Source organism: Enhydra lutris, unplaced genomic scaffold, assembly GCF_002288905.1.
Source record: "Enhydra lutris kenyoni isolate GAN:26980312 unplaced genomic scaffold, ASM228890v2 scaffoldscaffold6, whole genome shotgun sequence".
Classification (NCBI taxonomy): domain Eukaryota; kingdom Metazoa; phylum Chordata; class Mammalia; order Carnivora; family Mustelidae; genus Enhydra; species Enhydra lutris.
In genome coordinates this window covers 23,444,906-23,459,332 of record NW_019154090.1, presented here as the reverse complement: position 1 = coordinate 23,459,332, position 14,427 = coordinate 23,444,906, and the positions used below count along the sequence as shown (strand labels likewise).

The window sequence follows — 14,427 nt, the reverse complement described above, 5'->3', positions numbered from 1 at the left end:
AAACTGAAAATGGATTAAGGACCTAAATATGAGACATGAGGGGGGCCTGGGTGGCTCAGTCGGTTAAGCGCCTGACTTCAGCTCAGGTCATGATCTCAGGGTCCTGGGATCAAGCCCCATGTTGGGATATGCTTCTCCCTCTCTCTCTGCCCCTCCCCCTGCTCACTCTCCCTGAAATAAATATTTTTTTAAAAAATGTGAGACCTGAAACCTTAAAAATTCTAGAAGAGAACACAGTAATTTTTCTGACATCAACTGTAGCAACTTCTTTCTAGCTATTCTCCTGAGGCAAGGGGAACAAAAGCAAAATAAATTATTCAGACTACATCAAAATAAAAAGCTTCTGCACAGCAAAGGAAACAATCAACAAAACTAAAAGACAACCTACAGATCAGAAGGTATTTGCCAACAACATATCTGATAAAGGGTTAGTATCCAAAATATATAAAGAACCTATGCAGCTCAACACCAAACAAACCAAAAAATCCAATTAAAAAACAGGCAGAAGACATGAGCAGACATTTCTCCAGAGATGGGGCGCCTGGGTGGCTCAGTCGGTGAGCATCTGCCTTTGGCTCAGGTCATGATCCCAGGATCCTAGGATCTAGCCCTGCGTCGGGGTCCTTGCTCAGTGGGAGGCCTGCTTCTCCCTCTCCTACTCCCCCTGCTTGTGTTCCTTCTCTTTCTGTCTCTCTGTCAAATAAACAAATAAAATCATTAAAGAAAAAAAAAAAGACATGCAGATGGCCAACAGGCACTTGGAAAGATGCTCAACATCACTCATCATCAGGGCAATACAAATCAAAACCACAGTGAAATATCACCTCACACCTGTCAGAATGGCTAACATTAACAAAACAGGAAACAACAGATGTTGGTGAGGCTGTGGAGAAAGGGGAACCCTCCTACACCGTCGGTGGGAATGCAAACTGGTGCAGCCACTCTGGAAAACAGTATGGAGGTTCCTCAGAAAGTTAAAAATAGAGCTACCATATAATCCAGCAATTGCACTAATGGGTATTTACTCAAAAAATACAAAAACACTAATTCACTTCAATGTTTATTGCCACATTACTTGCAATAGCCAAATTATGGATGCAGCCCAAGTGCCCACTGAAAGATGAATGGATAAAGATGTGGTATATATACATATATACAGCCGAATATTATTTGGCCATAAAAAAGAATGAGATCTTGCCATTTGGAACAATACATATGGAGCTAGAGAGTATAATGTTAAGCAAAATATGTCTGTCAGAGAAAGACAAATACCTTATGATTTCACTCATATGTGGAATTTAAGAAACAAAACAAATGAACAAAGGAAAAAAGAAAGAGAGAGAGAAAGACAATCCAGGAAATAGACTCTTAACTTTAAAGAACAAACTAATGGTTACCAGAGGGAGGGGGGGATGGGGAAATATGTGATGGGGATTAAAGAGTACACTTGTCATGATGAGCACTGGGTGATGTACAGAATGGTTGAATTGTTATATTGTACACCCGAAACTAATATGACACTGTTAACTATACTGTAGTTAAAATTTAAAAAGCTTCATAAAATTATATATTTATATTTATATATACGAATATATGTATATATATATGAATATACTTATCTTGAACACTGAGAAATGTATAGAATTGTTGAATCATTATATTGTACACCTGAAACTTACATAACATAGTGTTATATAAATTAAATTAAATTTAAAAAATTAAAATTAAATTTTAAAAAAGGTAAAAAAAAAAAAAATGGCTGTTATAAAGACAAACATATGTGTCACCCGACTGAAGTATACAACACCACTTATGAACCATTTTTGCAAAATAAAAACAAAATTAAAAAATCTGAATGATGAAGCCTCTAGATCTTAATATAAATTTACCAAAAAACAAAACAAAAACAAAAAACGAAACTGACAACGGTAGTTCCTTCAACAAACAAATTTCAATGAAACTAAGAAATAGTTCAAGAGAATGAAAAGACAAGCCACAGACTGGGAGAAAGTATTTGCAAGACATACATGATAAATAACTTTTTTTTTTAAAGATTTTTATTTATTTATCTGACAGAGATCACAAGTAGGTAGAGAGGCAGGCAGAGAGAGAGGAAGGGAAGCAGACTCCCCGCTGAGCAGAAAGCCCGATGCAGGGTTCGATCCCAGGACCCCGGGATCATGACCCGAGCTGAAGACAGAGGCTTTAACCCACTGAACCACCCAGGCACCTCTGATAAAGAACTTTTACCCAGGGGCGCCTGGGTGGCTCAGTGGGTTAAAGCCTCTGCCTTCAGCTCAGGTCATGATCTCAGGGTCCTGAGATCGAGCCCCGCATCCAGCCCCGCATCGGGCTCTCTGCTCAGCGGGGAGCCTGCTTCTTCCCTCTCTCTCTGCCTGCCGCTCTGCCTACTCATGATCTCTCTATCAAATAAATGAATGAAATATTAAAAAAAAAGAACTTTTACCCAGAATATACCAAGAACACTTTAAGTTGAACAGTAAAAAAATTTTGATTAAAAAGTGGTCACAGACCTTAACAGACACTTTACCAACGAAGATACACAGATGGCAAAAAAGCATATGAAAACATGCTCCATGTCATGTGTTATCAGGGAAAGGCAAACTAAAATAACAAGATACTACCACACACCGATTAGAATGGCCAAAATCAGAAACACTAACAACGCCAAATGCGGGTGAGAATATGGAGCAACAGGAATGCTGTCATACATTACCAGCGGGAATGCAAAATGGCCCAACCCCTTTGGCAGACAGTCTGGTAGTTTCTTACAAAACTAAACCTACTCTTACCACATGATCCAGCAATTATGCTCCTTGATAATTACCCACAGGAGTTGAAAACTTACATTCACGCAAAACCCAGCACACAGATATTTACAGCAGCTTTATTCATAATTTGCCAAACCTTGGAAGTAACCAGGATGCTTTAGTAGATGAATGGTTTAATAAAACGGTACACCCAGATAACATTCTAAAAAAGAAAAAAAAAAAAGAGCTATCAAACCTTGAAAAGATGTGGAAGAAAACTAAATGTATATTACTAAGTGAAAGAAGCCAATCTGAAAAGGCCGTATACTACATGATATTCTGGAAAAGGCAAAACTATGGAGACAGTAAAAAGATCGGTGGTTGCCAGGAGTTGGGGGAGAAAGGGATGAATGGGGGAAGCACAGAGGAATTTAGAGCAGGGAAATCACTCTGTATACTATAATGGTGAATACATGTCATTACACATTTGTCAAAACCCAGAGAACATACAACACCAAAAGTGAACTTTAAGGTAAACTATGGACTCTGGATAACGATTTGTCAGTGTAGGATCATTGATTATAACAATGTTCGGCTCTGGTAGGGGATGTTGGTATTGGAGGAGGCTATGCAGGCGTGGAAGAAATGGGTATATGGGAAATTCTCTATACATTCTGGTTAGGACTGAAATGAACCTAAAACTCTTCTAAAATATAAAGTCTACTAAAAATCGATAAATTCATTTCCTCGGTCACAGAGCCCCATTTCCAAACGTCAACAGCCCCATGTAGTGGTTACTCTATGGGACAATGCAATCATTCTAATTGTTCTATTAAAACATTCCATCAACTTGGAACGGTCTGTAGGAGAGCACGGTTCTGTATCTTCATTGTGGTGGTGGTTACATGGGTGTCCAAGTTTGCAAAAGCTTACAAAAAAGGATGAACTGGGTGCAATTAATTGTATGCAAATTATATCTCAACAAAATCGGGTTTTTAAAAAGATAAAGAGAAGACCTATAGACCAGAAGACAATTCAGAAACAGATCATCTGATTGTAAATACATGTACCCTGCTTGGATCCTGATTCGAACAAACTATATTTATAAAATAACAAAAAAAAATTGAACATAATTAGAGCCTTGGAGATTATTAAGGAATAATTGTTAATTTTTTTTAAAGATTTTATTTATTTATTTGACAGACAGAGATAACAAGTAGGCAGAGAGGCAGGCAGAGAGAGGAGGAAGCAGGCTCCCTGCTGAGCAGAGAGCCCCCTGAGCTGTGATGTGGGGCTCGATCCCAGGACCCCGGGATCATGACCTGAGCCAAAGGCAGAGGCTTTACCACTGAGCCACCCAGGTGCCCCAATTGTTAATTTTTGTAGGTATGTTTTGGAGGTACAATCTGAAATACTTAATGGGTGAAATGATCTAGTATGGATAGGGGGTTATTATTCCTATTCTCCACGCTTCTGTTCATTGTCAGTTTTCAGTAATTAAAAGTTTAAAACCTCACTTCCTCAGAGGCCTTCCCTGCCCTCCCTAAGGTAAGCTAAGATTACCTCCCCTCATTATTTTCTAGCATGCATCCCATTAGCTTCCTGGCACTTCCCACAATGTGGTTTTATATTATCTACTAATTTATTTCTCTCTGCTAGAATTTAGTTTTCCCGAAGAAAAAAACCTTGCCTTGTCCACACTGGCCACTATGGCTGGGGCTAGGGTGCAATCATGTTTGTGCTAAAGGGTGGGAGCATAGGCTTGGGCCAGATGTGACAAACCCATTTATAACCACACCCTCCCCAGAGATACCAGAAGAGGGGAGCCTTGAAAGGAAGGGAGATTCAATCATCAACCCCTGGGGTCTGTGCAGTGGGCTGACTTTGGGTTCAGCTGTTTCTCCAACGGTATGAGAAAAGGAAATGAGATTCACAATGTTTTTTTTGTTTGTTTGTTTTTTTAAGCCATGACATCTTTTCTTTGAACCAACTCTCCCAAGACAACCTGATAGGTAAAAGAGAAAAACGGGGCACCTGGGTGGCTCAGTGGGTTAAGCCTCTGCCTTTGGCTCAGGTCACAATCTCAGGGTCCTGGGATCGAGCCCAGAGCCTGCTTCCCTCTCTCTCTGCCTGCCTCTCTGCCTACTTGTGATCTCTCTCTTTGTGTCAAATAAATAAAACCTTAAGAAACAAACAAACAAACAAAAAACCAGAAAAACAAGATTGTCAAAAGCAGGTTTATTGTCACAGTTCAAACACAAAAGAAAAAAATCATCCAGTGGTTATGAGGAGTCCAGGAAAACCTGTCCCAGTAATGCCAACTTGGAGGTAAAGGGCTGACTCGGACAGCTGAGCAGTGGGATTTTCGGCTTGGCAGGCTTCTTCTCCCTCGACTGGTCATGGCTTTCGGGTGAGGAGACCGTGCCTGGCTGTGTTGGCGGTTGCCACGGCCCCGAGCTCATCGTTTTTTTCTGAAATCTCGACCTGTTCCGCTTGAGGGAGTAGAATTCCCTCATCAAGTCTTCTACTTCCCACTGCTCCTCCTTCAGCCTCCGGCAGCAGTGCAGGGCGGCGGGGTCGATGGGGTGCGCTTCGGTGTTGAAGATGTAACCCCCGGCCCCCAGGATGCACTCCCCGTAGGGGGTTATCACCGCGTCGAAGGTGGAGCCGTTGTTGTGGATAAAGTTGGCCGGGTCGAAGAGAAGGTAGAGGTATTTCACGGTCTCAGCCAGGAAGAAAGACTCCATGCGGTTGTCCAGCTTGTGGTCTCGCAGATCTTTGATCTGCCACGAGGAAGAGGGAAGTGAGTCAGAACCAGAGGCAGGGGACAGCCGATGGGGCCGCGGAGCCATTAGCGATTTCCGCTTCGCTACTGAGCAGCTGAGCGCCAACCCAGGGGTTGGAACCCTAACGTATAGTTTAGGGTAAGGTTTAGGGGTCACTCCTCCCGTGAAAGCGCTCTGTTGACATCCCACTTCATGAAGACTCAAAACCAAAGTCCTGATCATGGCCTGATTGGTCCTCCGGGTCTGGCCCGGGCTCTCTCCCTTGATCTCGCGGGTCCAGCCAACGGGCTGTTCAGTGAGCAAGCACGCGCACACTGGCCTTGATCCTACCCTTGTGGTGACCATACACAGATCGAGTCATCCCCTTGAATGACACTAAAAATACAGCGTCATTTACTTAGCTAATCTCCCTTGATGAGCCTTAAGGTGGTTACCAAGTTTTTGCTACTGTCATAACCAATTAGAAGTCTGTAAGAAGAAAAATTCATACTAAGTTCACAGTCATGGATGAGTAAGTTTACTTCCTACATTTATATTCACGTCTCAGAATTAGAGATACATTTTCTTAAAACTAATTCTCAGTGGACTTCTATTTTTCACCAAAAAAATGTGACTAAAATATGGACTTGATGTACCAAGAATTATTATTTGTCAAAGGCCAAGGAGTCTGACGCCTATTCCCATCATTTGCCTTGGAAGACCTCCAGAGGGCTTTCATTTTCATGGAAATAAGTCAAATATTTTTAAGAAGTTCCCACTGGGCTTCTCCACTTTGGCTTTTCACAAAATACAATATGTTAGACACTAAAACATACCACTGCTTTATTTTCTCCCTACATACATAGGTCTTTTAAAATAAATATATCTCTTAAATAGATACATATATTTAAATTTTTAATTTTAAATGTATTTAAAATTTATATAAAATTTAAAATTTATATATTTAAATTAAATATATATATATATGTATGTATATATACACACACACACACATATTCATATTCTACTTGTAGAATATAACCACAGCACAAAATTTTGAAAAAGGAAGGATTTTTTTTTTTGGTCTGTTTTTAATCCCATACCCTAAAAATCCTCTGTACACTTTTTGGTGAATTTTCTTCCAGACAATTTTCCTACACATCTGGTTTTTACATGTCCGTAATGATGGTTTATTAATAGCTTGCCTGCTTAGGTCCTCTAAGGATGTGACATGGCTCTTACCCTTGACCCTTTCAATTCCTTTTCCACAGAGCAGCCAGAGTGATCCTTCTAAAATACAAGTCAGACCATGTCCCTGCTCTGCTGTCAGTCCTACGACGGCTTCTCCTGTTAAGCGGAACAAAACGCAATCTCTCCCCAGCACCTCTTCCAAAGCCCTACACGATCTAACCCCTTCCTCCCTCTGGGATTTCTCTCTTCCTCTTCCCTCCTTGCTCACTCCACTCCAGCCATACTGGCCTTCTTTCTGTCTCCCAACTACACGTTTGTTTTTCTTCCTACTAAAATATCTGCTCAGGGGCTTGGTCTTTGTTCATTGCTAGAACCCTCGGTCTAGCATAGTGCCTGGTACATAAAAGACACTCAGAAAACATCTGTGAAAATACTGGACTATTTCATTAAGGATCACCAGGTTTGAATATAAGGCCATGGGACTCTATTTCCCTTCTAGAATCCATCTTACAGGCCTTTCCACAAAATTTTTTACAAAATGTGCCCCGGTAAAATAAAGGCATATGTACATCTCTAAGGTCCCTTCAGTGCTCACATGCCAGAGGCTCGTTAGCAGCAGAGGGAGACATTTCTCAACCCTTGGGCCCGTGGAAACACTTACTGTTGCAAATCCACACTCCACCTTGCTGATTTTTTCAATGGATTCCACAGCATCTCTTCCGAGTTCTAAGAGGGTGGGGTCCCCCGTGGCACGGTAGAGGTACATTGCGCTCTCAATGAGTTCTGTAAAGTCCAAGGCAGACCCTTCTCATCCAGGGGCTGAGCAGGGAAGGCTCAGGGCCCATTTCAGGCAGTGAGAGACTCCTTCCCTCCATACCTTGTCCACAGGGCCCCAACCAGGAGGAACAGGGGATAGCTCACACAGTGCTGAATTTCCAGAGCCGATATACCCAAAGCCTGAAGTGGAGATCAGCCTTAAAACTGACCATGGACTTCCAATCCCAAGGGAGAGAGAGACAGCTAGGTTCTGGGATGGGGAGGTGGCAAAGGTTACTCCCTGTCTCCCAGTATCTGTCCTCTCCTTCTTCCTTAGTAACAGCATCCTTAACTATAACCACGTACACCCAGCGGCCATGTGTGAGACTAAGGTCCCTGACACCATATAGGGACATATAAGGCCAGAAGTGAGAGAAGAATAAATGTCTATCTTAATTAAGCTACTACTTACTTTTTTTAATTTTATTTTATTTATTTATTTGACAGAGATCACAAGTAGGCAGAGAGAGAGAGGAGGAAGCAGGCTCCCCGCGGAACAGAGAGCCTGATGCAGGACTCAATCCCAGGACCCTGAGATCATGACCTGAGCTGAAGGCAGAGGCTTAACCCACTGAGCCACCCAGGCGCCCCAAGCTACTACTTACTTTCTGTCACTCACAGCCTAACCTAATCCTAAAACTTAAAAGTATGAGGCCCTTCGTCATTATGAGGCCCTTTCGAGATGGGATGGAAAAAAAGATGAAGGTTAAGATATTCAAGAGCCAATCTTCAATCTAACAAAGAAGGAGCCACCAGTTCACCAGGCCCAGAACACGGTGATAGTCTTGTCTGACTCTATATGCACAACTGGAACTGGACATTCAGACATGGGCCCCATTTTCAGATGAATATTGGGCAACAGAAGTTGATCCTGATGAGGAAGTTTATTCTGGAGAAAAGAAAACCCAGGATGCGTTTACTACTTTCAGATATAGAGCTAGTATAGAAAAGAAGATTTGACTTCCAGAGTGACCCCAGCCGGCGGAAAGTACAGCCCAACAGACTTTTCTACTTCTTCACCCATCTCTTCTCAGAGAGGAGAGAACTCTCCCCTTCCTAGACCAACCTCTCCTCCTGATCTCCTTCCCTGTTCCCTCCTGGGCCTTGGTCAGCACTTTTTTCCCTTTTGATTTATTACTGCAAACTCTATTTCTTACTTTCAGAAAAAAGACCTCTGCCTGTCCCCCAGTACTCCCCCACCTCTCCCTCCTTTTCCCCACGGGTCTCTAGACAATTGCTAATCTGAATGCTCATATTCTAAGCACAGGTGGTGGCACATCTAGTGGTAAGAGAACATGCTGTGTGCGTTCAAAGAAAGAAAACCTAGGGAAGCCTCTTGTCCTGCGGCTAGCAGGGGCTGGCTCAGTGCCCCCAGGGCCCAGCCATTTTGTTTTCTCTTTTTCATACAAGGGCCTACATGGGCTATCGTTGTTTTAATTTCTTCTATTTTGACCAACTCTCTAGAACAGGGTGACAGCCCAAGGCCTAGACTTTGACTTAGGGGGAGATAAAGGCCCTCAGACTCTGAGGCCAGGTTCTATGCTACAATACTGCTGATCAGATGCATGTACCAAAGCATAGGACACTCGTCAATCTAATGAAAAAGCACTACCTTATCTCCCATTCACTATTGTTTTAGGGTAGGAAGGGTGACTAGACTAAGGCGATTACTGGATTCCCGGCTGTGCTGCCTTACTTTCCACTGAGGCCTTCCGGCCAGCCCATCCTGCAAATGGAACAGGGTGCCTCTGGAAGTAGTGAGCTCCCTGTCACTGGTGCTAACTGAACAAAGACCAGATAACCACTTGCCAGGGCAATGACAGGGGACCTCAATTAGAAGGCCTCTTGGGTTGCCTTTAACTTTGAGAATGCGCAAGCTTCCGTCCTATGTTTAGCCCCAAACTGTCTTCATCTCATCTACTGGTATCACTGGGTAGGATACCTTCTGAGAGTCTTCTCTTAAAAAAAAAAAAAAAAAAAAAAAGGGGCGCCTGGGTGGCTCAGTGGGTTAAAGCCTCTGCCTTTGGCTCAGGTCATGGTCCCGGGGTCCTGGGATCGAGCCCCACATCGGGCTCTCTGCTTGGCGGGGAGCCTGCTTCCTCCTCTCTCTCTGCCTACTTGTGATCTCTATCTGTCAAATAAATAAATAAAATCTTTTTAAAAAAAAAAGAAAAAGAAAAAAAATTTTAAAAAGGGAAAAGAAAAAGAACGGAAAGAAAAGAAAAAAAGAAAAGAAAAAGTTGTGAGAACAAATGCATTAGAAATACCAAGAACAGGGGCGCCTGGGTGGCTCAGTGGGTTAAAGCCTCTGCCTTCAGCTCAGGTCATGATCCCAGGATCCTGGGATCGAGCCCTGCATCAGGCTCTCTGTTCAGCAGGGAGCCTGTTTCCTCCTCTCTCTCTGCCTGCCTCTCTGCCTACTTGTGATCTCTGTCTGTCAAATAAATAAATAAAATCTTTAAAAAAAAAAAAAAAGAAATACCAAGAACAACAAAAAAAAGAAATACCAAGAACAGCAGACTCGAGGACTAATTTGCTCTTTGCAGTTGCTGTTTTACTTCCTCTTCTGTTCCCCCTCCACAACTCCCACAACAACCTCTTGAGCCGGAGGAAGGAAATGGGGTAGAAGAGGGCAGAATGGGCAGAAGACATGAGAAGGCTTGTCCCACAGCTCAAAGGCATTCAGGTGGGAAGGTGGGAAGAATCTAACAATGGGAATGTAACCCATTTCGGGGTGGGGGATGACTGTGTGTGCTGACTAAGCTTCCTTCCTCTGGCCCCCTTCCCCTTCTCCGCACTGCAGTGTGTAGCTTTCCTGTAGTGAATCAGAGGCTCGGGGCTGGAAAGGAACTCTAAGACAGTTATCGAGTGTGTAATACCTTCCTTCTCTGAGTCTTGATTTCTGAGCTGCAAATGGGGAGGTGGACAAGACCAGATGATTCATTCCTAAGGTCCATTCCAGAATTCTAACATTCTGTATTATAGAAGCATAACTCACCTGACCCAGTGATCTAGGAAGTTTGTCTACACTTCTGAAATCCCGATGGCAAGAACTCAAAAGGAGACAACCTGGCTCTTCCCTTTGCCCTCACTTGCTCAAGTTTGAAGGAGCCTAAGATTTAGCTGAGAGGCCTGGGTTCCAGTCCCACCTCATACACTTAGTCTTGGGCAAACCAGCTCAACCCACTAAGCTTCAGTTTCTTTATCTGAAAATATAAGGGTAGATCATTCCTACCAGGAAAACCACCCAGAGCTGCTGGAAGCATCAGATGGGAAAAAATTAGCTTGTGAGCACTTGTGAGGCATGGAGCCTCACAGAAACATGAGGGTTTGGGATTCAGAGAACCAGAGCTTTTGGGTTGGGATGAGCCAGAGATCCTGCTTACCTGGCCGAAGAGGGTAGCCCTCTCGCTTCTCCACTGTGTATCCCTGAGGAATGTTGTAGAATTCTGGGAGCCCCCCAAACTGCTTCCATATAGTGTAGTAGTTGAGGAAGGTCCTCATGGCATTGTCAATGTCCCCAACAAGGCTCTGTAGGACAAAAGTGGTTGTCAAGCCGGCAGCCACCAGGCATAAAAACCCACATACAAAAAAGAACTCACATATCACACCCCACGTACAACTTTGGGGAAGAGACAACAAAGGCTTTGGAGCCACAAAAGCCTGCAATCAAACCGAGTCACTCATTTATTCATTGTTTGGCCCTGGGCCAGACACTTAGCTTCTCTGAGCCTCATCTCTCCCATGCAAAACACAAAAACATCGAAGTTACTGTGAGGGACAGAGGTTGTATTCAAAGTCCCTGCTCAGTCCCTGAGCTACTAAGCTACTACAGTTTTTAAACAGGTAAGTCAGCTGTCTGGCTCAAAATTCTAAAAATAGGAAAAAGATTAATTTTACTAAGTCTCACTCCTATCCCATACCCCAAACGAATCTGTATTCGTTTGTAAACATAAATATGTGTGAGACTCTATTATTTTCCCTGACATAAAAGATCACTATTTAAACATACAGTTCTGCACTTGCTTTTATTCATTTAACAACTTTCATTAATTTTTCATCTAAGTGCATAAAAAGTTGCCTCCCCCCTATCTATACAGTTGCGTAGTACTCCACCACCTGGACCACAGTTTAACTAGTTCCCTATTAACAGCTAGTTGGATTGGTTCCAATGTTTTGCTATTTGCTAGAACAACCAACAGTGTAGTAAATAACCTTGTACATATGTCACCTCAAACATATGCCAAGTTTACCTTTAAGACAAATGTCCAGAATTAGGATTGCTGGGTCCGAGAGTATATGCATTTGTAATTTTACTAGCTGTTGCTAAGCAGCTAGTAATAGTAACATAAGCTTGCAAGGAAACAGCTTTTTTTTTTTTTAAGATTTTTATTTATTTATTTAATAGAGGGAGAGAGAGCACAAGAAGGCAGAGCAGCAGGCAGAGGAAGAGAGAGAAGCAGGCTCTGTGCTGAGCAGGGAGTCCGATGCAGGGCTCCATCCCAGGACTCTGGGATCATGACCTGAGCCAAAGGCAGCCACTTAACTGACAGCTTTTTGACCTGACATTTTTGACATCTCCTGTGGGTGCCTTGTGGATAGGACAAACTTAACATTTCCCCAAGAAAGCTCTTGGTTCCCTCACTTTCCCACAAAGTTGCCTCCTTACTGTCACCTCTTCCTTCTTAGTAAACGGCACTTAGCAAATCGTGGCCATCCTTGACTCCTCCCTCCCCCCCAACCCCCATATCCATTCCGTCAGCAACTCCTGTCAATTCCATTCTAAACCATCATGGTTTGTCTCTCTGTAGCTCCAGCACCGCCACCCCGTCTGGTCACCAGCATCTCACACTGGGATCACTTCCACAGTCCTCTCACTTCTCCCACCACTTGTCTTCATGCCCCTCTCCAGTGCTCTCTCCCCATACAGTCAGAGTAACTACCTTCCTACAGACACCAGACCTCAAGGCTTCTCAGGGGTTCGGCATAAAGTCCAGCTACCTCACCATAGCCCTCAAGGCCTTGCATGACCTGGGCGCTGCTGACTTCCACTGACTGATCTTTCCCTCCCCTGGACTGTGGCCAAACTGCTTTTCTTTGTTTCTGATAAACACCCAACTCTTTCCTGTCTCAGGACCTTCACACATGATGTTTCCTCCGCTTGGAACATCATCCCCTATCTCTGATTCCTGAAATACCAGCTTTAGCATCACATCTCTGAAAGGCCTTACTCCCTCAAGTTTAGGTCCCCCTCCAACATGTTCTCTCAGCCTTTCACTTTGTGTCCTTCATTGCAACTGACTATTTTATGCATTTGTCCACTCAATTTTTTCTTTTGTGCCTCACACCCTATAAACCAAACAAGGGCAGCACCTGGAACGCAGCAGGCATTCAGATATTTGTTGAATAAATGAATGAACAAATTGAATGTATCTAAGCCTCCTTTCTTCATCTATAAAGCAACATTTACTTCAGTGTGCTGTGATAATTCTGTGTCGTGTCTGACACAGAAATCATTCTCTTATAAATATTTATCTCCTCTGTGTGTCAGTCACACTACAAGGCACTGACTAGATGTTCAATAAATGTCAGTTATTAGTGTTTTTATAGTCTCACAGAGAATGAACCCATGATCCCTGGTCAAGCCAGGAAAAAGTACCACACCAAAGGAGATGAAATGCTTTCCTTCCTTATCACACCCTCTCTTTTATTTTCTTATTTTTATTTTAGGAAACTTGAAAAATGAAGGTATAAAAAAGTCACTCCTAACCTTACCACACAGATAACATAGTTTTGATATCTACCTTCCTAATTGATATTCTATTCAGAGTTATAGAAATTTTTTAAAAAACATACAGGAATAAAAAGGTAATCACCTCCGCAGTAGAAGCTGTTTACATTTTTGTCTCCTATTTCATAACGTACCAAAACCAAAATTCTAGAATTGTAATCAGTTTATACATAATATAATGCTTTTGTATTTTGTTATTGTTAAATCTACTTAGAGAATTTTTAAAAAATTTAATTATCACGCCTAATTTCTCACTATAGTCCAACAGTATGTTTCATTCCTTCACATTTTCTTGATTCTTGTCGCTACTCTTCATGTAACACAGGAGTTTACATATTAATTTCTTAAAGTTGTATAATGACCCATTCCATTAAAATGTAATTATTCAGGGGCACCTGGGTGGCTCAGTTGGTTGAGCAACTGCCTTCGGCTCAGGTTATGATCCTGGAGTCCCGGAATCGAGTCCCACATTGGGCTCCCTGCTTGGCAGGGAGTCTGCTTCTCCCTCTGACCCTCCCCCTTCTCATGCTTTCTCTCTCTCGCTCTCTCTCATTCTCTCTCAAATAAATAAATCTTTAAAAAGTTTTTTTTTAATGTAATTATTCATTTGCCCCTCCATTAGTGGGTATTTGGATCACTTCTAGGTTTTCTTTGTCATGAACTTTGTTGCTAGGAATATCTGTATACGTGATGCATCTTTCCCTCTTGAATTACTTTCTTGGGGAGCATGCAGAGAAATGGAATTTGGCAGAGTCAAAGGGTGTGATCAGTGATACGGCTGGATTGTATAAGCAGGTTTCCCAAGAGGAATGTAGTCACAAATAGTTTTAAGGCAATAGAGTTCTAGATCCTCTACTTTCCTAAAATGGATCTGCCTGAAAAGATGCTTATAACACAAAGGCAGGCTATCTATTATCAGTGTTTCCTTCACAGTTATCCTTCTGCCATTTTACCTTCTCCAAAGGTACCGACCAGCAATCTCTACCCATTCTGTGGAACACTGTCCTGGGGAATAAAGACTTCCTGAGCACAAAACTAGGTTAAATTTAAAATACTGGTGTAGAGGGCACCTGGGTGGCTCAGTTGTTAAGTG

The 14,427-nt window shown here is 42.6% G+C and overlaps 1 protein-coding gene across 3 annotated transcripts in view; it reads right to left on the bottom strand.

The window, feature by feature from the left end:
* Positions 1-4,982: 4,982 nt before the first annotated feature.
* The window catches only part of LOC111141658 (ER degradation enhancing alpha-mannosidase like protein 2), a 32,389-nt gene continuing 22,944 nt past the window's right edge, over positions 4,983-14,427 (bottom strand). For 2 of the 3 annotated variants that reach the window (XM_022494386.1, XM_022494387.1), the window contains 3 exons: positions 10,930-11,074; positions 7,389-7,510; positions 4,983-5,554 (listed from right to left, as the gene is read on the bottom strand). In XM_022494386.1, the coding sequence (XP_022350094.1) occupies positions 5,054-5,554; positions 7,389-7,510; positions 10,930-11,074 (768 nt within the window). In that variant the 3' untranslated portion in view covers positions 4,983-5,053. The remainder of the gene's footprint in view (positions 5,555-7,388; positions 7,511-10,929; positions 11,075-14,427) is intronic. The other variant, XM_022494385.1, reaches the window with a different exon arrangement.